Here is a 26,448-nt window from a genome sequence, read left to right as displayed (position 1 = left end):
CAAGACGATCAGCCACTGGGGGGAGCGGAGGGACAGAAGACAGCGGAAAAGGCCTTCTATGAGATCACTGCAGTCATCGAAAACAAATAACTTTAGAGCTTAAGGATCAATGGAAACAGATCTATAGAAATCAATTTCAAGCATCATTTTATAGTGCCTTAAAAATAATACTTTTATCGTAAGTGCCTTTCTGTCCTTCCACTTATTCAGCAACTAGATCTGGTAAGTAATCTAGGCAGGCCAGCAACAAAGGCTTAAATAGGCCTGAGTATATGTGTCTCTGTGTCTATGTATATGGATCTATGTGCCATTATAATAAGCATTATGTAGCTGGCAAGTTTGGGGATTGTGTGTCTTGATAAATCCAGTAAGAATGTAAACCTGGGTCGCTCCTCTACGCGCAGCACAACAGCTGCTTGCATTTGCAACACACACTCACACTCGACAGGCACACATCCGTTTGCTGTTTTAGGATCAAATTAGGGGTTGCAGGAATTTCACACTGATGCTAGATAGGAGTTAGTTCACCTGCTCCAGTCTGTTGTAATGACAGATGAAAGAGCAGCTTAGCGAGATTAGATCTGGCCTCACATTCTCTGTGGAAAGGCCGAAGCCCGCTCACAAAACATACAGTAATCCTGATGATGACTGACGCGTCCATTCACCTGGTACAGTCTGAAAAACTCTGCGTCCACTCGCTGACAAAAGATCCGATGACATCTTCTGCTCGGATCTGGATGATGAAATATCAAAATATGCTCACGGCGATACACACTACATCCTGTGAAATATGTAACTACACATTGCAGCCAACAGCAGCCACACACACTTACACAGCAGTAGCTCACACATGGTGTCCCAATGCTAAAGCCAGACAGAAGTCATGTGTTCTTTTGAAGGCGCCACTGAAAAAACATCCTCGCTTTCACAAATATCTTTGGCTATACACAAACACAGACGGCCAGGAAAGATAATGAAAGTCTAATACTACAGTGTATTCTATTAAAGCCCTTAAACACACTTTGGAGTCTGTATAAACAACGGCAACTGCTCTCACACTCTCTCTCTCTTCCTCTCTCACTGGTGTCCACACACACACACGCACACACACACACACACACACACACACACACACACACACACACACACACACACATAGAGCAGGGGCTTAGGTAAGTGGAAGATGCTGCACCAAGCGTTTGGTCCAAGAAAACAAAGCATGAAATATTCAGCGGAGGTGCTACATGCACATGTGACTCAGAAGATTTAGAGCCAACAACACTCTATCCCAACACCTCTTCCTGGTCTCGCTGCTGCTGCCTGATAAAAAAGTACGTTCAAATGCTAGCCAATGCATTTGTGCTCTTAGATGAATATATGTTCGTATGTTGGTTTACTTCAAAGAATGAAAATATCTTCAATACTTAAAAATTCTCTCTGGTGTCATGGGATAATATATGACCAAGTGGGGTCCAGGGGCCCCATCCGTAGGTCCATGACATGTAAATACTTGAGAAACCAGTTTAGACATCTGTTTCACTCTGTTTAATCTGGCTGCAGCATTGTAAATATGTTTTCATCATTTTCGCTATCTGTCCGTACGACGACCTAACCCCATGCACTCATCTATCTGTTAACACTGAGGGCCTGAAGAGCGAGCTGCGCGCTGGGGGCCCCCCGACGGCTGCACGCGGGGGCTGCGGGGGCCTGTTGGTGCAGCTGTCCCACTCCAGGGTAACATAAGACCTTATTAGAGTCCATTAGACCTCTCTGAAACCAATAAGAGATTGTCGAATACATCCAAACATTCACACAATTCTCAGGGAGACAGGAAGTGACAGGAGGGTTGTCGGAGGGGGCACAGGGGTCTCCCATTTGTCCACATAATGCCCCATTCTTGTATCTATAACTTTTGACCTTTCAAATGTGGGTGAATGGCAAACTTTGTGGATCCAATCAGTCTCTTTTAAGAAAATGACATTAGTCCAAAGTCTTATTTGTAACCACAACATTTATATCTCATACCAATCCTTGTTTTTGTACTCATTTTCTGCAGTTGCATATCTCCCCCACTATGTTTACATTTTGTACATATAAGGATTCCATTTGACAGCTGCCACAAAGTTTCTCCCAGCATCTGGACAGTGAGACAGCCTCGTCTGGAGTCCAGTGCCCCCAAAAAAGAGCTTCCCTTGGCCCTGACAGCAGGGGCTTGACCTGGGAGACTGCCTTTGATCTTTAATTAACACCGGGCAGGGCTCTGGGGAGGACAGAGTTGATGAACACGGGAGTATTTAGGAGCAGCAACAACACCTAGGACTAAGAGAGCTGAAGACAGACAGCATTTTCTTCAAACTACCGATGCTGTTTTAACTTTAAAGACTTGTGGAGTGGAGAAGCTGCAGTGCAGAGGTGGCTGCTTCTAAAGCAGAGTGAGGAGCTCGCTGAAACTGAGAAAAAGAGGAGCACATCCAGACATGGTTGGCAGAAACCAGCCTCAACAAAAAGGTGAATATGGAGCTTCTGTCTCCTGTGCCAAAGCCGCTGTGAGCTGGTTTCTCTGTGGTACGGTCAAACCAAATAAACAGAACCATAAACCAGAGGACCATGAACTAAGAAAGCGTATGCCCCCTCCCCACACTTTTTTACATTATAGACCTTTGGTATTTAAATAGATCATGTGCTATAACATGTAGATTGTTAAGATACAATCTTAGAGTGGTACTCTCTACAAAAACATGGGGATACTGGCATGCAGCTGCTGCACTGGATAAACTACTGTACAGAGAAGCACTGGAGAAGCACTGCATCTGTAAATGGTGAAAGTTGTTGCACTAACTCCGGATGATGACCATGGGAAATGTAATTTTGCTACATTGTTAAAGGAATAATATTGAAGATTTTCATTTTTTACATAAATGTCTGTTAAGTCTCTATCTATCACAATGGTGATTGAGCCGATGGCCCACTGATAAAAGCCTTCGCATTTGCAGTTTATAGTATTATTATGGACTGGGTGTCTATGGCGACATTCGCAGAAATAATCACAAGCCGCGCCCAGTTAGTGACGTGTTTTCCATCGCCCAGTCTGCCAGAGAGGGTAGGCGGAGCTAAGCGGCTGCTTTTCCGGTCTCTGCAAGTGTTGCAAGTAAACAGTAATCTACTATGGCCAAACAAACAAAGAAAAGATCGATGACTACAGATACAACTTAAAAAATAAGCGAAAATCCAAAGAAAAAGAAACACATTTGACGCTCGGATGAAGGCAAACAGTCTAAAAAGGAAAGCGACCGTCAGCGAGAAAAATCAAGAGTTACAACCGGAGCCAACCGTGGACATCTGGTTAAATTGGGAAGTGTACTCCCGCAATTACCATTTATCATGCCATTAGGTGCTGCCAAAGAGAACAAAACAGAAATCTTCGAGATTATATCTTTAAGCTATGCTCTGTTTGTGGACACATATAAAACCCTTATAAAGAAATGCTTTATATGATAAGAAATCAGAAGAAATATGGATACTTTTTGGAAGTTTATCGTATTTTCACCAGACTGGGATAACGTACTGAGATGGAAGGCTTATTAGGACTTTTAAGGCCTTCTTAACCTTTGACCAAATGGGTTGATATAAGAGTTGATGGTCTAACTCGTTCAGTTAATGTACTTAGAGTATTTAAGGTGAAATAAAGTTCAATAAAGACAAACAAGGACAGTCAAAGGACAATTACAATCAGGACAACAGCTGCATCTGCTGCTAAAATATTCAAGTAAGGCCTGTCTCACACAGCAGTGTGTAAGTGCAGAAGCACTGAGAGCTGAAAAAGCTTTATTGACTTCTATCATTGTGACATTTAGATTATTTCCAATAACCAACTGGCAGCAACTCAAATTGCAAAACATGTGGGATGATGATGTCGCAGACAGTCTGAAATTAAAGGCAAAGCCAGGCTGCCAGATGTACTTTCTGACTTCTTCAACCACCTCTAAGGCGACAACAGACTTTGGGGTGAGATCGAGTATCTCCAGACTCCTATGTCTACCCACTCATGACTCCACCAACACCCACAACCATCACCGCAACTTTTCCATTATTCACCATCCACTCCGGCCTACTCCTTTCTTCTGTGTTATCAGTCCCATCCCTGCTACTCTGGTTAAGATCTTCCCATAGGTAATGATGTGTCACAGAGAGGATTACTATTGAACCACTGCACAAAGATCTGGATAACACATCACACACATGCATGGAAACAGACATGTACAACTATCCACCAACACTTTGGGATTCTGGGGTTCTTTTGAAGGCATCAGACATACAGAATGCATACGTACACACAAGCATACACACATGAAAACACAAAGGTTGGGCATTACACATTAAAGGTTGTGGGCTGATGGATATGAAGTGTGACAGTCCTCTTATCACACACTTTGCACTCTTTGCAGTCTTGGCAAACTTTGCCTTGTATCCCTAAGTATCTTAAACATGGTAAAGTAAAAATAAATGCTGTTTCCAAGGGGGGAGGTGAAGGACAGAAGGAGGACGTTACACAAGACGAATAGTAGTCAATGGACACAATAAGAGTACAAGAGAACTGGGAAATAAAAAGCATGACTGAAAGAAGATCTGTCTTACTTTGGCAGGTGTTGCTTCTCTCCTCGTACCCGGGGTTACATAGACACTTCCCAATAGGCACGAGCCACTCCCCCTCTGTGCTGCAGTACATTCGTGGAGGCTCTTCCTCTTTGGAGTGATTGACACATGAGCCTTTGACCTCCACCAGCGACTGTGAGTCCATGGGCACCGTATCAGGGAAGGAGGCCAGATTCCTCACAGTGTTCGGGCACTTCTTGAAGTAAACCCTCACAGAAACTAAAGCTACACAGGCGCCCACGTCCTGGAACGCCAGGTAGAAGCCCTTCTTTGTCATGGGACCCACCTCGCGCACCTCAGTGTTGAGCTTGAGAATGCGATCTCCGAGGTCCATTTGGGTGAAACTCTCATCCGCGGCGATGGTGTCGATCTTAGAGAACTGGTGCTCCCGGAAGTGGCTGCCCTGGTCGTCATCGGCCTCCAGGTAGAGGAGGTTGAAGGTCTCCTTGCAGGTGCCCAACACCAACGGGATGGAGTTGCAGTCCCTCAGGGTGAACTTGAGCTCCACATAGATCTTCTGGGCAGACTGGCGAGGGATCCAGTTGGTGCGAAGCCAGTTGTTCTGGCTATACTCCATCACATTGCAGACCTGGAAGGTCCTGATGGGAGTGTAGTGCTCATCGACGCCACTGATCTCCTCCCACTGAAAGAGATGGAGAGGGAGAGGTGGAAGACAGAAACAGAGGGAGACGAAAAGGAGCAACAGACCAGAGAGACAGGGAACCAAATGCAAAGGAAAAAGGGGAGCAAATTTAAGGAGAGAGGAGACGAGTAGGAGATGCATTGGAGGAATTGGTGGCAGAAGCATACAGAGTTAAAGGGAGAGGTAGGATTAAAAAAGGGAACAGATCACAGGGAAAATTAGGGAGGCAGAGATCAAGGGGGTAGTGGAAAATAGGGTTAAGGGTCAAAATAGAGGAAAGGAGTTAGGACATAGGGGGGAAGTGAAAGAAGAAGGGATAGGAGAGAGGGAATTTGGAGCCAGAGAAGGAGGTAGAAACAGGAAAGGAGGGAAAGATAGCAGAGAGAAAAACAAAGTTATCTCCACCCTGTAAGCATTTACAGATAAATTATTTAGATTCAGTTTCACTCTTGCTGAATACTAAGCATCTAATAAACACTTAAGGGTGAAAAATCACACTACCAGATCTCTTGTAAATTACTCAAGTTAATTAAAAGCAAATTTGCTGCCTTAGCCAAATTTTCGACGTCAGCGCGCTGTGAAAATATCTCTGAGAAAAAAAACATGGAGGGCAATTTCCCATCTCAATCTTGCTAAATTTGTTTGAAGCTGCTTAATTGCTGTTAAATATTAGCAAAATCTCGTAGTGTTTTTTTCCACCCTTATACTAACATGTTTTTTTCTCTACAAGTGAGGACTTTCAAGCTGCAGTCTTGGTTATTTGCATCACAGTACTACTGCTACTAAAGGAAACGTGCTGAATCCACTATGAAACAAAAGAAGCTACGAAGTATAGACAGATGTGAGTGTATACCAGGAACGTTCGTGTCTATCTTACATTTTCCCTCCACTGGGAGAAAGCAATGAGAGGAGAGGAGAAAAAAGAAAGCCGGGTCATTGCTTTTGAATTCAACACAGCGGGAAGACTCATTGATCATGCGCTTTGGCTTCGCTGTCCAGGCAAATCAACACTGAATCAGAGCGATGATGAATGGGGAAACACCTGAAACACTGGGCTCATTGTGGTTAAAATGACAATCATTAGAATGAATGGGCTTAAATGTGTAAATGGGTGCTTTTTCTCTTGTTTCTTTCCGTGAAATGCAGAATGGATGTATGCCTGAGTGAGCAGTGCCTTCTTCAGAGACACACAGAGAAAGAGAAACCCGTTCTGGGTAAATGGAAACTGAATTATCGCTCCTTTCACACAAGCATTAATGGAAACATAAACCCACACACACATATACATTCACATAAGGCCCATGTGAAGTGTTTAGAGTCCCATAGCAGGCGGACACAGCAGGTGCTTTCAGCCTGAACACAGAAATTAATGACGAGCTAAGAAACTCTAGGTTCTCTATTACATGTGTTTTTCTCCCTGTGTATGTGTGTGTGCTGGTGTGTGTGTGGGAGTAAAGTGTATCTATAAGTGTCTGGTGTTCAAGGAGCTCTCAGGCTGAAGGATGACCACTTGCTTTTCATCTCACAGCAAAGTTAATGAAACACCCCTGAGAGAGACAGACAGAGAGAGAGAGAGAGAGAGAGAGAGAGAGAGAGAGAATAATGAAGAGGAAGCTGGAAAGAAAAGAAGAGAGTGAAAAAGAAAGAGCTGAAAAATAGCAAGAGGAAGAGGGAGGGTGAGATAAAGTGAGAGGAAAATTGAGGGGAGAGATTCCATTGGTGTTTAGTCTCCCCCGTCATGCCTTCCTTGGCGTCACCTCATTCATCAGAGTGGAGTCCAAGCTCTCTATAGGCCCAACAATAACAGGCGGAAAGTGGAATGGAGTGGGGCTAAATATAAAGAGGTGAAGAGAAACTTCACATTTCACCTCACTTAACTTGCAAGGTTTAATAGCGCGGCTGAAATTATACGTAGGAATAATGATGTGATGACATGCAGAAAGGGTTGATGATAGACTTTGACACCGCAGGAAGCAGGGGGAAGTTCAACACTACAATGAGCGATTCTTGTGACACTAGGTTAGATAAGACAATTAGTTGAACACAGTGAAAATTAAGCATCCTGGCCTGTCTTTTTGCCAGGATTGAAGAGCCAAACAGAGATTAACAATGATGTATTTAGCATGATAAATTACATTCCTGTAAGATGGAGCTGTTTGCACATCTTTGCAATACGCTGTTGGACCACTGCCTCTGTACCTTTCAGTCTACCTCTATATATGATCTCTCTGCTATCTAAGGAAACACTGAAGAGGATGGAGCAACTGTAAGCAGAGCAGTCTTAAGTATCTACTCTGGATAGCGCTTTCCCTTTCTTGTGTCTTCAAGAGCTTCTTCACGTATTCAGAAAATTATTGTTACTGATCTCGCAAAATTGTTTTCCAACAGAACAGTAGTGGCCTTAAGGTGTGGAGGGCCTGGTGTGTGTATGTGTAATACATATGACTGTACAGTATATATCGAGTGTGTTTGTGAATGAGCATTGGTCCTCTTGCTTTTCTGTGTATAACTAATGACTGTATAAATAGATGGATGACGCGTCTCCATCTGCTCTCATTGTACAAAATTGATGCCAAAATAGCCCCCATGATAGACGCCGCCATGCGATGGTGGCGTCATTTGAAGCCAGAGTTGCACAGTAGAGATCGGCAGGTCGAGCCGCCATAGCCACTTCCGCTTACCAATACACTCTGACTTTATAGTTTGACTCATGTCCCATCTGTTAACATGGAGCAGGCGGGCTTTATGACCTATACTGCAGCCAGTCAGCAGGGGGCGCTCGACATGTTTTGGCTTCACTTTTGGGGAGCTGTCATGTCGTCCATCTTTTAATACAGTCTATGTGTATAACCATGTTGTGTGCATGATTGTGTGTTTGCATAGTGCTTGGCCTGTTCTCACTCCCACCTCATCAAATACGCCAGCTTGGTCAGTGTCCCTATACTTCAGAATCTGACCGCAGGACGCACACCACTTGTTAATTTTTTTTCATGGTGCAGTTGAAGTGATAGTATGAAGAGAGCAGGGAATTAAGTTCCATTAGTTACAGACCTACTTAGGTTGCGTATTTAAACCCAAACAGCAAGTTACCTGAACCTAATCAAGTCATTTTGGTACCTTACCAAACTTTTAACAACATTAACCATGTTTTCATTGTTGTTCCATAACTCCAAAAGATGTGAAGTGTTTCTCACAAAACTTTTTTTTGAATGTCTGACCCAACTTTGCTGAGTAATTGTCGCTAACTTTACCATGAAGCCCCAAAAGTCTGAAATGACAAAAAGGGGAGCACCTTGATCGTCATATTTTGAGGCACAGGGCCAGACTTGATGAGCTGGGATCGAGACATGTGAATATAATGCAAACTGGGCTAAATCTATTGCGATTGCGTGTGATGGCTTCGCTGTGCTTGTTGGGAGAGTTTGTAGAACACAATCATACATCAGGCTCAAAATCAAACCCAGGTGTGTGTGTGCGCGTCTGGTTGTGTGTGTGTGAGTTGGATGTGCTAAATCCTGTTCCAGAGGAGATGACTTGACTTGAGCAAGTCCTGCCAAAGTAAATAAGACCTCCGCTACGATGTGAGGATCTCTATCTTGAGGATAGCATCTATTACATTGAGACCCCCCCCCCCTATTCTTCTCCATCCCAAAACATGACATCATCAGAATGATCTCCTCCAACCTTGAATCATTTCCCTTTGTTAGTTAGCTGATCCTTGTTTTCTCTCCTTAAATTAACAAGGAGGAAGGAGCAGGGATCCAGGAAAGCATTTGTTAGGGGAGAATGACGTTCTCATAAATAACAGAAGATCTGCCGCCATCAGCGGCAACATGGGGACATGTTCTTATGTCACCCAGGGTAAATAAAAGTCTAAAGTGAGCAGCCACTCCCTCATTTCTCTCCAGGGGGGCGTACCTCCCCTCTCCCTGTCCTCTAATTGATATATAACAACACTACGACCTTACACTGGTCCTTGTGACCTCTGACCCTTGCCCCTGATGGTCACAGTTGGGCCACAGTTTGGTGTGATCCTGCCCCTGGTTTCTCTGATCTGTGCTGTAGGTGAAGCAGCTTAAAGGGACGGTAAAATGGAGTGAGGTAACCTGATCCGCTCAGGACATTACAACGACGGCAACAGGCACGTCTCAGAGTCACCGAGTCAGCACACCAGTGCACGCACTTCAAAGAGATGCAGGTCAATGGGAGTTAATGGACCAGTAAATGGGCCAGTATAGAGTAACAATGCATGTATACCAAGCTGTATTTTAGGAAACAGGATTGGGGAAAGCATCCTCTAGTCATAGGATCAACAATATTGGCTCTATTTTTTTGACAGTGACAGTGAGGAGGTTTGATTAAAAACTGTCTTTTGTAATATTTTTTAAGTTTAATTTTGATATTGTTCTTTACTTTTCATTTATATCAAAATACCTTTTAATTATCTTTCTGGGACATAGGAGTGGGCTACATATAAGTGTATTTACCACCTTTCTTTAAACCACTACAGATGGAGTCTAAAAACTGGATCATCCACAACAAGTGCAGACCAGCTTACGCTTTGGGCTCCATAGAGGTCGTCGGGGTCACACACACGACAACTGCAGCATATCAGTCAGACGACATTTCATCAGCTGGTCTTACCAAATAGAAACCTGAATACATGCTTCATACCTCCGCTGCTTCTTCCTCCTTTCTCCTGTGTTTGAGCAGCTCGCAGCCTTGCCCTGCTAATCCCTGTTTATGCTTTGCTCAAGGACACATCAGCAACAATTGCTGAGGGATGCTGGGAAGCTTTAATTCCAAAGCACCATGTCTGCTGTGCATTTATAGCACTGTGGGCTGTTATCCGATACTTGTTTTTAATTGGCTATTAATGGCTTTTTAATTATACTAAGTCTAATATGTATTTTTGTTTTGGGGGATATTAACGTACATTTAAGACGAATACTTGTACTAATGGGTGTCTTTGAATTAGTTTTTTTAAACACTCTCATGCTGAGTATTTGTTATGAGTCAGAGGGTTTGCATAACATTTGCTATAACACTCTTTAGACTTCCTCCTCTTCCTCCTCTCTGGTCCCTCGCCTTGCCCCGCTAATCCTCGTTTATGGACGGGCTTTTCTCCATACTCTCTCTCTTTCTGGGGGGGCGGGGGGCGTTTTATGCTGGTCAGGCTGATTTCGCAGATGGGGTGGCTGCAAAGCATGGGGGGGCTTTAAGAGCCCTTGGGTGACTAAAGAAGTAGAAACAGCAGCCTGTACTCCGAGAGGAAAAAAATAGAAAGCTGGATGGCTGAAGTGGAGAACCAAGTCCGAAATATAAAATGTCATGCCGTTATACTGAGCCGGCCCCCACCCTCTTTTTCCAGACCTGAGAATTGGAAAGGGGAGTTTGAATTTCTGTGTATGTGTTACATATTTCACATTAGAAGAAGAAGAAAATAGATCTAACTGGGTCAGTTAAACTGAAGAAAATGTGCTAATATTTATCATATATATTATTTCAGCTTTGCAGTTGAGCATATGAAATTGCAAACTGCCTAACTAGCTTGGCAAAGAGTTGACTGTTTGATCCAGTCTATTTTATACAGAAGTCATTACGTATCGGTTGAGGCAAAAAAAAGCCATGTAGTTGATCCCCAGGTGGTTCCTATGGAAAATGGACTTCACTTGGTACGTGGCCATTAATTCTATTTTGCATGCACAGCCAGCGTCTGGGGTGTTGGTTTGTTGCTGAAGAATGCTTTCAAAGCACGCAAGAATGTAATCTTTAACACTCTTTAGTCTTGTGAAGGGCTAAGCCCCCTGGACACTGCTCAGCAATCAGCCTGCCTCCCAGACAGATAACAGTATATCTGGATCACACGCACACACACATACACACACACACAGTTGTCAGTCTAGTCTGTGAGTCCGGAGTGAACGTCCTGGGGAGGCTAAGCTCTTAATTTGTTGTGACCAGAGCACGTTGTGTCTCGGTAGGCCAATAGCTGCGGCCTCTCCATCAATGTGTGTGTGTGTGTGTTTGTGTGTGTGTGTGAGGGCTCCGTGCTACTGCCACATTATGAGAAATCATTTGTGAGCAGCAGTCTCCCTGGGCAGGCTGCTTATCGGAGTGCAGTCAGTGGATGACGTGAGTAATTACAGATGATTCACCTTGAGGACTTGATCATCAGCAATATCTCTCTTCTCTGCCTCTCTCTCATCCCTTCCTGTCCTTCCCTCACTCCTCTACCCCCCCCCCCCCCCCCTTTTTGCCTTTTCATCCCTTTTGCCTTTCTTTCTCTCTCTCCCCCTCTTTTTCATCCTCTCGTATCCCCTGTCTTTCTTCTTCTGGAGTCATTCTCGTTTAAGAATGACATTGGTTTCTATTGCTGCAGCATTTTTAAGAACCGTATAACCACTCGATTCTCTTCTGAACTTGTTCAAAGCAAACAACATGAAATAAAGCAGAGCTGCATTTGCTCGGTCACACATTCCAATGTCCAGTGCTGGATCACGTCCTCAGTATCGGCCCACATTTTCCTACTTACTCAAACGTGAATAACTTCTATCAGCACAAGATCAATCTTTGACTCAAACTGGTCACGCGATTGTTCTGTAGCCTGCAATTGTCCTGAAAGTAAATGCTTTTTAAACGGCCTGCAGTTTTTCCTTTGGGTCGCTCCTTCATTGCGGTTCGACCTCGCGGAGAAACTCGGACGGTGCCAGCACTGTATACGGCCGAGGGAAACAAGGTTTGGCAGCTCCACGGAACAAATGACTGGATTACCTTAAGCCACTGCCAAGGAGTAATTCTAACACTTAATAAAGGAAAAAACGAGGAAGTGTGTGTGTCTGTGTGTGTGTGTGTCAGCGGGCCAGCCCTAAGGCTCAGTAGTCTAACTAGTTAGACAAATAAACACTGAACAAGAGCCCACTAGAGGGGCTCTGGTAGCAGAAGGAGGCTGTACGAGGCTGCAGACATGTTTTACCGAAGTCTGGGACGACGTTGCTGCAACGTTGATGGTTCGTTTTTACGAAAGCTGTAAAATTCTTACATGTTTTGTCGAGAAACTTTATGCATAAAAACAAATCTTGCACAAATGATTTGTGCATCCTGCAGCAGTGGTTGCACAAATTCTATGTGTAACCACTGCTGCACAGGTTCAAGCTGTTAGAGTGGGTTTAATATAGAATTAATATAAGTGCAAAATTTGATTGGAATTCTGTAATTTCCTTTTTTTTTATGTATTAATGTGCACCTGACATGAAACATGGGTGTTAAAAGACTACAAATGGTATTAAAGCATGTGTAACAGACACAATGATGGTGAATGTTTTTGGTTTAGAGCAAATGGATTAAAAGTGAAATCTCAATAAAGGCATTACAATGTTTACATGCAACAGCAGTAAAACACTATGTTGATGTAATATTTACTTAAAAGGGGGGGACGCTTATCATCATTGTATGTGTGGGTGCTTATGTGCCTAAAACCTCTAATCCTTTAATGCCTTAATCTTTCTTTAAACACCCCAACATACACGCAGTTCCATTTTCTGTAAGCATCTTGACCATATGGCAAGCTCCGAATACTTAACCTTTAACCTGCGTGATGAAGAATGGACAAAAAACGTCTAAAGAAAAGTGGGTTAATCTGCTCTTGGCTCATTGAGTCAACATGATAGCGTGAACCCCAGGAGTTTGAAAATCCTCATTTCATGTGGTGCGGGGGCTGAATCCCACATGTGAGCATATTCATACATGATGTGGATAAGTACAGAGATATAGGATACTCACCCCATGTGATGGGTAGGAAATCCATCCTAACTCCCCTTGGCTTGCTTTAGAGTCTAACAGGTTAACTGTGATGAAGAAGAGGAAGAGAGAGAGAGAGAGGGAAAACAAAGAGAACAGATGAGTGTCTAGTCCTTGTTAGCCCCAATTAGCTCAAGTCTAATCCCACAGGAGGGATCACCAACCTCAAGCAGTGATCATGACTTTATTTTCTCAGCTGCCACACACACACACACGACACACATATCCTATGTGCTACCCAACAGTGAAACCCGACTTCTGTCTCCTTGTGCGTCTCAAAGCAGATGTTGGCGGAGCTAACTGGCGTCCACACAGAAATCCTGAAAAGATTTTGCACTTAAGTAAAGCCAACATTTCAAAATACCAGAAGAGTATTTCATTTCCAAGTCTCATGCTTTTGACCCATCTGACCTCCCGTAGCTACCTCGCCACACGTACTGTACAGTCGCAGTGATTGGGCTGTCACCAGGTACAACTGCATGAAATCTAAAATCAGATCCAATCACCAGTTTCTGAGGTGGTCAGAGATGCGATTGGTCACACTGAAACAGAATATAGATCTAGTTATAATGAATGGAAATATGATTTGATGTGGGTTTCCTGCCAAGAGGTCTTTCATGTTAAACAGAAACCCAGATGCAGAGAGGGCAAGCCGTGTAGATGGGATATGACAGAGAACAACTAAGACAAGGAGCTGCGTTAGCGGGACACTCTACACTTTAGGTTGGAGGAACAAGTTTCATATGGTGGACAATAGACACAGAGCAGTTTTCATGTCATGAGTGGTTATTTCACTTCTGCTGCACATCTCATTATAGACAAAAGAGTAGTACACTGTGCAGGTGATATAAACAGATTGTGTGGCTCAGTCGAAAGGTTGGTGGTTCGATCCCCAGCGCCCTCAGTCTACATGTGGAAGTGGGCAAGACACTGAACCCCAAATTGCTCCCACTGGCATAGCCATCAGTGTGTGAATGTGATGACTGATTGACAGTTGGGCACTTTACGAAGCAGCTTCTGCCATCAGTGTGTGAATGTGTGTGTGAATGGGTGAATGTTACATGTAGTGTAAAAGCGCTTTGACTAGAAAAGCGGTACATAAGTACAGTACCATTTATCATTTCTTTGTGCCTTTGTTGGCAGAACTGACACTTGTATCTTCCCCAAGCACAGAAACATGAAATATAACACTTGTGTTTTTACAAAGTTGCTCAGGTTGAGGAAACTTCATGCCCTATGGATGCCCTCATGCTATAGCAAAACTGTAACTGTCAAGACACCAGTTTGGGTTTAGAGTCAGTCAGTCAAAAAAAATATTAATAAAACATTTTAATTAAAAAAAAGAATTGAAGATAAGCATTTTTATTAATGATATTCCCCCTCTCATTCTTGTAACAAGATTCTTTATATGAATTGAATGAGAGGCTAGTGTGTGAACGGGAAACAAAGACATACCTGATGGGCTGAGGCGTTACAAATGGGACACACAATCATGCTAACAGAACTCTTATTTTTGCACATTTGAAGGAAGTTGTTCACTTTTTGTTGCTCTTCTTGAGCAGAAAACAACTTTACGTTTGCTTTCAAAATCCTCTTTATGATTAAAAACCTTTGAAACTTTTTTTAAATCAATATGTAAAGTGTCTAACTGTTCGTTTTTCAATTTATTGGGGTAAAAAAGATGCACATGTGGCGGGCTGGTTTAGCTTAGTTGGTAGCTAAACCAGCCCGCCACATTCCTGCGTGCATTCCTGGACGCACCGATCGCAGGTTTGACTCCCAGTCTGCCGGTCATTCGGTGCATGTCATCCCCCCCACTCTCTACTCCCTTATTTCCTGTTTCACTTCAGCTATCCTGTCCAATGAAGGCAAAAGCCAAAAAAACTAAATCCTACAAAAACAAACAAAAAGCAACATGAATTCATGTGTTTCTGCAATACAACATGCACAACTAGTGAGGATAAATAATCAGTTAATGTAAATCAGTGGTAGAAAAATAAAGCACCAATGGTTTCTTCTTTTAAGTTTAAACCTGAAACTGACTCAGCCTCTTTCTCATCCTGCTGAGAGCAAATCAGTCCACAGCTCATCACACACACAGACACCAGTGTAAACTACACACACACACTTATCCAAGCGAGAGCAGGCACACACAACAAAGTGAAGCAGCGGTGCAGTCAGGCCCTGCAGCTGTAACTCTATTCACTGTGAAAATATGAGGAATACAATCTCCCTGTATTCTCCCATTCAAAGATCCAATAAGCAGAATGAACACGTCTCCGAGGACTGTCAAAGAGAGTGTTTGTGGGTCAGGACGGACTGCTGTGCCACTGTGGAAATTATTTTAGTCATGCAGAATTTGCCCCTCACAAGCAGCACAAACCAAATTTGCAGTGGAAGGGGATTTCGCCGCTCCGTGAACTAATTGTTGTTTCACACTGGAATAAAGGTTGAGATTGAAATCATCATTTTCTTCAGGCCAGTCTGATAACTATCAGCCAGAGTGGCAAAAAAAGGGAAGCGGGAAAAGGAAAACACACACGCAGGGAGGCTGATTATCAAATTCCAGGCTCAAAAAGCTTCTAAATGGAGGCTCACCTGAGCTGTAGCCGTGCTAAGCCACTCAGCCAGATGAGTGGCAGTCGACACATTCCTATTAGAGTCTAATGAAGCTATCTGTTCATGTCAGATAATAGCAGCTCAGCATCCAGGGCCATTGCTTCCAATTTACATTTCTCAACGAGCCGAGCCCACCACTCAAATTGAGCCGAGCGGGGGAATTTGAGAGCAGAAAATTAGACGGCTCTCATATCGCGGGAGGAAAAAAGCCCCCTCCAGCTGCACTTGGCTTGGGAAATCAGCACCCACACATGCACACAAACACACACGTGCAAACACACACATGCATGCATACACACTCCCACTGTGCATGGTTATGAAAAACACAAAAACACACTAAAATATGCATCCCATCCGAGAAACTATGGGAGTAAACACAACATAAAACACATTCTAAAATGTACCTAATAGATGAACAAACATCCACCTTCAAAATAAAAGCTTTTAAAGACACACACCCACATGTACCGCAGCCTATGCAAACACTCTTTGAGATGCTCACCAAAACATGCACACATTCCCACGCATGCGCACTCCAGCAGGCACAAAATAAGAGCATACACAAACTTGAGCTGACAGTCTTTCTTACTCCCGCTCTCTCTCGCTCTCTCGTACACACACACACACGCACACACAGTCGGTTAGCAAGCTAGCGCCAGCCAAGCATATAGCCCCTGCCCCATCAGGGAGTGCCTCTAAACGGGAACTAGGAGTATTAATAGCAAACTGAGCCAGCCTGTCTGGGAGGGAGCAAAACATCACCGAGGTGGAAACAGGTGAATCAATGTATGACACGCATGTAGGCCCCCATCAAGCACACACATGCATAAAACGGAAGCAGAATAAACCGCGCCACAGGCAGCCAGAAAACTGCAAGTTTTCAGGATTAACTGATAGGGATACATTGATTTTTTTTCAACCAGGAAATACAATGTGAGACCACTTGTCATGTTGTATTACTTCTCCTTCTTTACTTGCTAGTGACCTAGTATCGCTTAGCATAGCACATGTTGAAATATTAACATGAAACGTTGGAGCGAAGATCTACAGGGTGCCCATTTTGACGTCTATTTTCTCATAATTTAACACCATTACGACTGTCTAGCACAAAGTTTAATTCAATAGTCCATGTGTTCCAGTAAATTCTGATGAAGGAAAGCGATTCCCAGCAGATGCATGTGGAAATGTAATCCTCAGACATAATTAAAATGTTGGAGGAGTGGAAGGAGGCGCTGTCAGTCAGAAACGCTGTCTAGAATCAACACATGGCTCGATCAGCAGAGCGGAGACCCTCCCATCTGGACATACTCGCTCCAGTTAGGATAGAAAAGGATTGGATTCAAACGTTGAATAGAGCATTTGCTCTAATATCTATGGAATCTGATTGAGCTCCGAGTTAGAGGGCATTGTCTCTGCAGCCGGCTCTGTGCATGTGAAGGTTGGCAGGCCGCAGTGCAGGCAGAGCAAGGCGACTTGTGTCTGTGTTAAAGGGTGAAGTGTTCACCTCCCATTATGAATTATTCAAGTGCAGAGTCGCTCTGTCTGATGTTGCTGCTGCTCGCCCAACCCCTCTGCCCCCATTCCCCTTTCTTTCTTTCTTTCTTTCTTTCTTTCTTTCTTTCTCTCTCTCTTTCTTTCTTTCTTGCTCTCTTTCTTTCTTTCTTTCTTTCTTTCTTTGTCTCTCTCTTTCTTTCCTCTAGTCTTAGTCTATGCTTTATATCTATACACAGACCTAAACACTCACATAAAGGCATGTAGCACTCCAGCACACACATACTGTATCATCTTATATCCCTACACAAAAAAACACACACAAATACACACACACCCACACACCAAAGACACACACACACACACACACACACACACACACACACACACATACACACAAACCCTTTCTTTTCCTCTAACTCAGACGCTTAAAGCACACTCTGTTAAATGGAAGATGTCACTCTATCTTCACCTCAATGTTTGGCCAACACACACACACACACACACACACACACACACAAACACATAAATATAGACCTAATAAAGGAAGGTGGTATATTTTGAAAGGATGTGTAAGCACATTTCCAGCACCACCTCTGAAAGGTACCATCGCTCACAAACGCCCGTCCGTCCCAGCGGGGCTGCTGCGCCGGCCTCGCCGGGCCAAGCCTCCCCACCGCCGGCTAAAAATACCCGAGGCCTCCCGACGCCCCTCAGCGGGGCAATATCACAGCACGCAACCACGCACAGGGACGTGCTGCTCAGAAAGAACTAACAACTTTATTTTTATTTGACTTTTTTTCGATTAGATATAAGAAAATATTTACAATGATATTTGCCCAAAGTTAAAATAAACCTGCGCCACTAAATGAGGGGCTTCCTTTGAATTACTCACAACTTCCCCCCTGAAGTTTTGTACAAGGTAATTAGAAGCGGATGAGCCACAGTAAGCTAAATGCTGCGTAAAAAATAAAATAAAATAAATAATAATGATTAAAAAAAATGTTAGTGAAGGCAAGGTGCGGGGTTTGGACTGAAGATTTCAAGCCAAAAAACACCGTCCTTGTTTCTTTTGAAGTGGAAGAAAAATTAACACAATATTGACATTTGACAAGTTTTCCATCCTCTCGTTCAAAATTGAGTTTTTCCATGAAAATATATTTACTTATTATGTTTTATGTGACGCATTAATTACATTAAGTCTATGAGTAAGTAAAAAATTGGCAAAATAGGGCGTTTAATTATTTTCAAATGTACTGAACTAGCTTGAATACAGTCTACGTGATTCTGTCAGAGAATCTACACCTGCTGCTTTTTATGGGCATGGGGGTTTGAAGTTAACAAACACGTTACTTTGGTTAACCCTGAATGCTCTTTCACAATGTGCTGTGCGCGCTCGCTGGATGTGTTCAGCAGCCTGAAAGCATCAGAAGGAAAGACAGAAAAAACTTTGTTTATCCTTCACTCAAGTGAACAGTGGGCCACCGAGCAGATGAAGAAAAACTGCTTGCGGAAGGTTAAAATGGGAAATAAATCGGGCTTGTGATTGATTAAACATCTTAATATAATTTAAAATAAAATACGTTGTACACTCCCTGCTGTGTTCAGTTACGCAGCACTGCGTTCATCAGTCCCAAATGTGGTGATATGAAAAGTTGTAGTGATTTTACAGTGAGGAGAAAAAGCGGCTCTGCTTCTCATCAGGGGAGTTTGTAACTTCATGTTTTATCTGCTGCCCTGCTTCACGCCACGAGCTGATCTTTAGGGCTGTTTCTGAAATCAGACGCGTAACGCAGCACGACACGTTTGCACCAAGAAACGAGAGAAAAAGTTCTTTATAAAGTTCTCTCTGCTGATTCAAAGTGTGTTTTTTTTCTGAGGTCATATTGTGGTAGCATTCTGTATGAAATTCTATAGAAGGAGCGGCTCGATACTGACACTCTCTGGCTGATTTATGTCGTGGAAAAGGTAAAATGTAACTGCCTGCTTTGTTTCTCTTATCGAAAATGATGCTGTTCCTAAAATGTAGACCAGTTACAGTCTCTCTCTCTCTCTCTCTCTCTCTCTCTCTCTGCCTCTTTCTCTAGCCTGCTGTCTCTCTCTCACAAACACACACACTCCACACACACTCTCTCACCAGAAGCACATTACATTTTGTCAGGGAGGTGCATTTTATTATTATTATTATTATTATTATTATTATTATTATTATTATTATTATGTCGTTTTATTTTGTGTCTCTGATTTTAGATGTCCAACAACTTTCTATCTCAATAATATATCGAATTTTATTATAGTACACATAAAATATCAATCAAGTAAATAATAAAAAAAAATAAAGGTTTCTGATTTTCTGGTTAACCTTTACTCCGTCTCTCTCTCTCTCTCTCTCTCTCTCTTTCACTCCACTCAGTTTTTTAAATTGCCCTTTCCCCCCGATTTCCAATCAGTCCAGTGATGCGTTCATGTAAAGTATCACAAATGAAACTTATTGATCTCTGCTTTGAATTAACAACTAAGCAGAGAGCAGGACTGACACAAGACGGTGCGCACAGAAAGAAAGCACTGTGAACTTCATGACTGGATGAAAAGTCTGAATAAATTTTCGTTCCAAAATCAGGTTTTAGGTTCAAACTTCTTAAAGGGAAGTGTTCGACAAAGTTACCTTTAAGTGTACTGATTAAAATCACAAGTTTTAATCTGGTGTGGCTGTTGGTCATTTCAGTTTAGCCCCCATCAGTGTGGATAAATTAACTTTTTTTTTTTTCTTAGGCCTACATGTGTTTTTTCTGGGTAACTTTTTTCTAACGTGGAATGGAGACCCAAACTTCTAGAACTCATCCTACAGCATCAGCAGGAGTCTTCCCTACTTGTTCACACTTGTAAGTGTACGGCAGAAGGACCAGGGACGTGTGTGCTTCTTTTCTTCTGCATCTGTCTGCCTCTGATTTAATTTAACCATTTCACAATCAAGGACCTGTCCGTGTTTTCAGGGATATTTTATTTTATTTTTTTACAGGAAGTAGCTGAAAAAATGATAACTGTCCCTTTATACAATGTGACCCAAATCTTCCCCCTAATGTGCTGTCCTCCCCCCCTCTGTGGGGCAGTTTAACCTTTACAGAACTCAGAGCACCTCCAGGACGCGCGTGCCTTTTTCGTTTTACTTCGACCCCGCTGCAAAACACCTCAACCATGACACACATTTACTACAGAGCGGAACAGTGCCTCTGTGTTTGAACATTTTTTTTAGAAAGTCAAGTAAATGTGTGAGAAGAAAGGAGACTGTTTCACTTGTTTCCAGTGCAGCTCCACGTGTTCGAAGAAGCGACTCTGCAGAAAGTGGACCGCTCTGTCCTGATCTGAGGGGTTTCCATGTAATGCTCCATGCTTTCATACAAGTGACGGGAATTTGCACTAGAAATGGGTAAAACCAAGTCGTTTATCTTCATTTTGTTTCCCCGAAACATCACATTTAAATATTATTCTTACACACAGTTAGTATGGCTTTGTTAAATGGACAGTTCATCCCCATAGCAGCCTAAAAGTCAACTATTCTGGCTCTATTCAGGTCAGAACCATAAAAACACACATCCGCGTTTTTGCGCACTATATGCGCTGTAGCTCATCTTCTATTTATTGCCTTTAAATCGGTGTGTCTGCCAGTCTAAGTGGGGCGTCTACCCCGAATGGATCCTCAGATAAAACAGAACAACGTGAACCTCTGATGGAAACACAGACAGCGGAGTTTCTTTACATGTCTTTGCCCCGCAATAACTCCGCGATGGGCATTTTGTGAGCTGTCTCGCCATCTCATCCCAGTCTAAACAACTATTAACCCCCCGTGCGCGAGATTATCCGAAATGGGGCTGCCTTGTCTGCCTTGTTTGGATCTTTCAAAGTTCGTTATGTAATTTCTGTCTGTAAGTGATCACATCCCGGCTCCACATGCTCCTCAGTCTCACCTCCACGCGCTTTAGATCATCTTGTTATTGTTATCGTTATAATTTGGACAGTAGCAAGTCCGCGATGTATGCCGCGGCGCACCATTCACACACACGCGCGCGCGCATCCAAACCGACACATACACATGTCCGCAGACTGAGAGTTCTCTTACCTTCATTCGGGGGGTAGATGATGGGAAACGCAGGAATAACGCAGGACAGTAAAAGAGGTAAAATGAAAAGAAGTGATCGCGGATTGCAATCCATGGCGGCGGATCAGAGGTACATAACTCCATGAAGCCACTGACTGATCTGAGAGCGTCTCCTCTCCTCTCAGCTTTCTCTCCCTCTCTCTCGCTCAGGCTCCCTCCGGCTGGAGCATTTTTCCGCTGGGTCCTACAGAGTCTGACAGACAGCAAAACACAAGCGCGCAAGGTTCACCACAGGTCAGTTCAGATCCTCTGACACGGGTGACTGCTAGCTGTATATGACAAAGTATTGATTGAACAGTCAAAGCATAACTGTAAATTTATTCACTAAATTGGTGAGCACATATTAAGAGAAATATTACATATCTAACTTGGAACAGAGGGGAAAAGCAAATGTTTCTGTGACCCTAATTCAATCACATTTAGGCCTACCAAATATTTCACTTATACTCAGTTTTCTGCTTTAATCTTGGAGGATCTCAGATATAATAATAGTCTGTTTAATTATAAAGAGGAAATATGTGCCCTTTATCACATCAGAGTGATATTTATCACTTGGGCTTCATTTGGCCCACTTACAGTTAAAGCAGCTCACTGCAGGATCTACATGCTTTTAACCGAACAAATGACAGTAAATTACATGAGCTTAAATTAAAAGAATTATATAATTAGAAAATATGATATGATAATATGATGTGTATTTTTAAAGAAGACTTTGGGACAACAAAAAGTGAATTTAACAAAACAGCAAAAAGTGAATTGAATCATAAAAAAGAAACTCTTTGCTTTAAATCAAGAAACTGGAACAGCCAACAGGAATGATCATCAATCAATCATATCTATTGATGCTTTTAGTATATGTGGGAGGTGTTCTTTAACCGTATTTTGGAACTGACTATTTCACGTTTTTCCTTCATCAAAAGTAATGTATCCCAGGAGTAGTGGGTGTTTGAAAGGCCGGGGGAAATGAATGCATGCAGGCTATGACAATATCTATTGTTTGAATATTACTGTCATGCTTTAAAACTACCCTCACACTGACATGCATTCATATTTAGTAAAAGACACCATAAATCTACTGAGTACTGTTTCAACGTCACACTGTTCACTGACTGAGGTTTGACTCATCATCGTTTGCTTGTATTTGCGTCTACTGTGTGCATTTTTGTGTGAGGGCCATTAGGGGCCCCGGACACCGCAATACTGGATCGGCGGTGAAAGGCTGGGTGGCAGCGTTAACGTCGGTGCCCTTGCTGAGACGCCAGCTGTTGCGGTGGGGGGTTGGAGGCATCTGACGTATGGGAAAAGTTAAAGGACTACACGGGCCAACAACACTGCAACACTTTGATTTGTAGAAAGTGTTACACGATAAACTGTTTAATTTCCTGATTGTAATTTATAGCGCTGTGGGTTACAACAGGATGTCTCACTCTGAGATAAAAGAGATGAAAAATTCTTCCTGCATTAAATTAATCTTTTTTTTAATGTAAAACTTATTACTGATCATATTTCGAAGGTTGGGGTTATTCCAAATCTGAAGAGGGTCATGCATATCGTTCCAGCAGCAGCCAGTTTAACTAATGCTGAAGTTATGCTCCCACTGAATGATCTTAATGAACTTGTGATTACACAAACTGTTAGAGCACAGCGGAAAACACTGAAAAATGTGTGGACATGTGTCCAAATATGTAAATCATGTGCTGCATGTTGAAAAATTGCTCCACGTGTGAAGCGTTTAAGCTCTGCAGGGAAATCTTTTTTTTTTGGTTGCATTATTTGTCTCGCTCAGTGTAGCTGGCAACGTGTTCAAAAGACCTTAAAAATTCAGCGGAGCATTTTTTGCAGTGCATTTAATGCAGATACCTTAGAACAAATGACTTAACAGCAAACTCAGAGCAGCGTCTAACTCTGAGAGATTTATGAGTCGCAGGTCGTCAATGGAAACAGGGAAGAATGATGCCAGGAGGTCTCCGGCCGCATTATTAAGTGGCTGTGGCATGTGGATTTACAGCAGGTTTTAGATGTGCCAGCCTTCGTCATACATCATCTTCTACATCCCACTAATTCACTTATTACACACTGAGAGAGATTAATATGAGAGGTCCCACGGCTAACCATCAATTCAGCGGCTGCTCGTTCTGGGCTCGTAGTTTACAGGAATGAGGATGGAGTTCACAGGAAGCAGCTGCATCTATCCCTAAGTACCACATGCCATCATTTTAGAATTATAAATGAACTGTATCAATATTCAGGAGTATCATTTTAAATTATAATAAAAACTTTGCATTTATACAAGAGATGCAACTCAAAGTACTTAAAAAAGACGCACATTAACATTAAATTAAAAGGCACAGAAGGAGAAACTTCCTGCTGACAGTCAAACATAATCAGTAGTAATTGTTTCAGTCGTCTGAGAGTCGCTGTCACCGTGTTTTCAGTCAATAAACCTGCGAGTTGGTTCAGACTAATTGCTGAAAATCTGTTTCTGATTGTGGTGAATTGGAAAAATGTGATGAGTCCCTCCCGTCGATGCACTCCAACATTTTTTCCCTCTTCTCAATGAGCGCTTGTCCGTTGTTGAACTCTCGCCAGTGGAACAATCCAGTATGAGATGGAGGGAAATATTGATTTAGAGCTGCAATTGTAAGTCATGATTTGTCCTGACATGGCTGTATAACGCTGCAATATCTCACAGAACAGATGTTGTTTAGGTTCGGCTTTGAAGCCGGCCTTCCTACACGGTAACATACAAACAAACAAACAGATAGGCCGGCTGTGTTTACTGCCTGCTGTCAGTACCCTCGTCCTCCCTGTGGTTCTCAGGCGGCACATTCCTCCGTACTCACAGCGTACAGAAGGAGGAGAAGCCAGCGGGCTTCTGGCATGTAACACTATCCCCCCACACCAAACATCATACAACAGACACTTTCTTACCAACACCGACACTCTGCACCCCTTTCCCTTGTGCTGTTATTCTGCTGCAGACTTACATTTCACACAAGTTCCAGCAAAAGTTTGTGATTAAAGTGCAATTAGAGTGCAATTGAACAGAGTAAAATCAGCATCCTACAAGTACTGATTACTCTCATCACAAAAAGAATGTGTCAAGCTGAACGTGTGTAGCTGTTCCACTGCCCCTGTATGTCCTGCACCCATGATTATTTGTGTCATGGTTCATGAGGCAAATTCTCCTCCTCACCCTCAGAGCGATGGCTCTGGTAGGACGGACTGACCTGCTATAACAGGGTGCAGTGAGACAGTGCTGGGCCTACTTCCATCTATGGACCTCTCTCTCTCTCTCTCTCTCTCTCCCTCTCTCCACATCCAGCCACAATAATGTCCCATCAGACTGCTTAAGTGCAGGCCAAAGAGGCTGGCAGCGTATAAAGCTTGATGTGAGTAGAATTATGGATTTGCTGTTGTAATTCAGTGCATATTTTAATAAGAATAAAAGAAAGGATTATAATCCTTTGTTACAAAAAGTGTTTTTATTATTATTATTTTACATTATATGGGGTGTCGTTTTATAGAACCTCAAACAGAAAGTTGTTGCCAGCCCTTCATTAAACGCTAGGTTTCCATGATTACTGGTCGAACCCAATGTTTCTTTCACAGGATCTTTTCTCCCATTGCAAGAAATCGGTTAAATCTGTGGTTACAAGTGTGTCTGTGTGAAGAACAGCGTTATAGGCAGCTGGTTGTTCTCGTCCCTGAGAAAAGAAACAACACTGTATGAATGAAACTGAGTGCTTGTTTTTTTCCCAACCTTTATTTAATCTCAAAAAGATGTTGAGGTTTCCCTTGTTTCCAATGCCATCAAGATTACAGACACATTAAAACAGCAACAAGAACAAATGTATTTAATCAATCACAGAAACAATAGAGCAATACAAATCAATTAAAACACAATTTAACTCACAGTGGCTAAAAATCAAAGTCCTAAATTCTGCAACAGAGTTACTTAAAGGTGTAATAAGCAGGATGTTTCCTTGCATTTTGTCAACAACACATTCAAACCAGGCCCCTCCTCCTGGGCTCTTCGTCACCAAAAGCTCTCTCTCTCGTGTAAGAACATGCCCACCACACCAAGCTAACGCTGACAGCATCACGGTTACCGATGCGCTAGCATGCTAACCGCTGGTTAGCTTGTCTTACCCGGTTTGAGGCACCTACCTGTCCAACAGAAAGAAGGCCAACTCTGCATCGCTCCGACATCGCAGGGAACCACAACAGCGCCCCTCCCATGTAAAGCAAAATAACAGAATAGATGCAGAGGGAAGGGACTCACAAGGGTCTGCATACACACGCACCAACACACATGTATAGAGGCCCATAAGTGATGATTTATATTATATTATATTTGTAAAAGTCTATATTTTATTTTTCTAGGAAAATCCTACTTATTATACCTTTAAAGGTCCTGTGAAGAGTTTTTTGCTGGTTATGAAACAGACTGAAATTAATTCTGATGTCTCTATATGACCTACAAAAGCAAACCAGACCATCAGTGACAGCACTGATTATTTCTATATAGTTATTTTTAAGGCCTGAGACTGCTGGCAGGGGGTAGGTGTCAGAGGAAGTGATTAACCGCTCGCTGCCTTTGTTTCAGCAAAGAGATAAGAGGTGTGGCTTTGTCCACAGGGGGCGCAAAAATCAACACAAACCAAAAGTTCCTCACAGTAGCTTTCATTAAAAGTAGTGCAACTACTGTAAATACTTATGTTAATTAAGCAAAAGTATAAAACTTCTACTTACTTACTGTTAAAAACTTTGTCACAAGTTGTCAGGATCCTGTGTTGGGGGTATTATTATATTTCCAACCATTTACAGGCCCTAAATATAGAAGAAAACATGGAAAAAAAGAAGGAAAAAACAAACAAAGAAGCAAGCAAACTAGGAAGAGAGGAGTGACAGAAAAATGAGGGACATAATTTTTAATTGTGACAGTGAATGTAAAACCTGAATGTGAAACTTAAAATTTTTTTGCCCTCTGATATACAATCAATAATGGCAAAAAAAGGCAGAATGTACAATAATTTTGCCCTTCCAAAGAAACTCACAACAACAGTTCAGCAATGCATCTGTC

General features: G+C 42.6%; 1 protein-coding gene across 2 annotated transcripts in view; it reads right to left on the bottom strand.

Moving 5' to 3' along the window:
• The window catches only part of epha3 (eph receptor A3), a 96,576-nt gene extending 75,139 nt beyond the window's left edge, over positions 1-21,437 (bottom strand). For both annotated transcript variants that reach the window (XM_069663245.1, XM_069663246.1), the window contains exons 1-3: positions 21,324-21,437; positions 13,079-13,143; positions 4,636-5,296 (exon numbers count right to left, since the gene is read on the bottom strand). In XM_069663245.1, coding sequence (XP_069519346.1) covers positions 4,636-5,296; positions 13,079-13,143; positions 21,324-21,417 — 820 coding nt within the window. In that variant the 5' untranslated portion in view covers positions 21,418-21,437. The remainder of the gene's footprint in view (positions 1-4,635; positions 5,297-13,078; positions 13,144-21,323) is intronic.
• Between the last annotated feature and the right edge of the window lie 5,011 nt (positions 21,438-26,448).

The sequence above is a fragment of the Semicossyphus pulcher genome, unplaced genomic scaffold (genome assembly GCF_022749685.1).
Source record: "Semicossyphus pulcher isolate SPU_LCO1_2020_fin unplaced genomic scaffold, fSemPul1.0.p SCAF_15, whole genome shotgun sequence".
Classification (NCBI taxonomy): Eukaryota; Metazoa; Chordata; class Actinopteri; order Labriformes; family Labridae; genus Semicossyphus; species Semicossyphus pulcher.
Note: the sequence above shows the minus strand (reverse complement) of the source record. Positions and strands in the feature narration are given on the sequence as shown.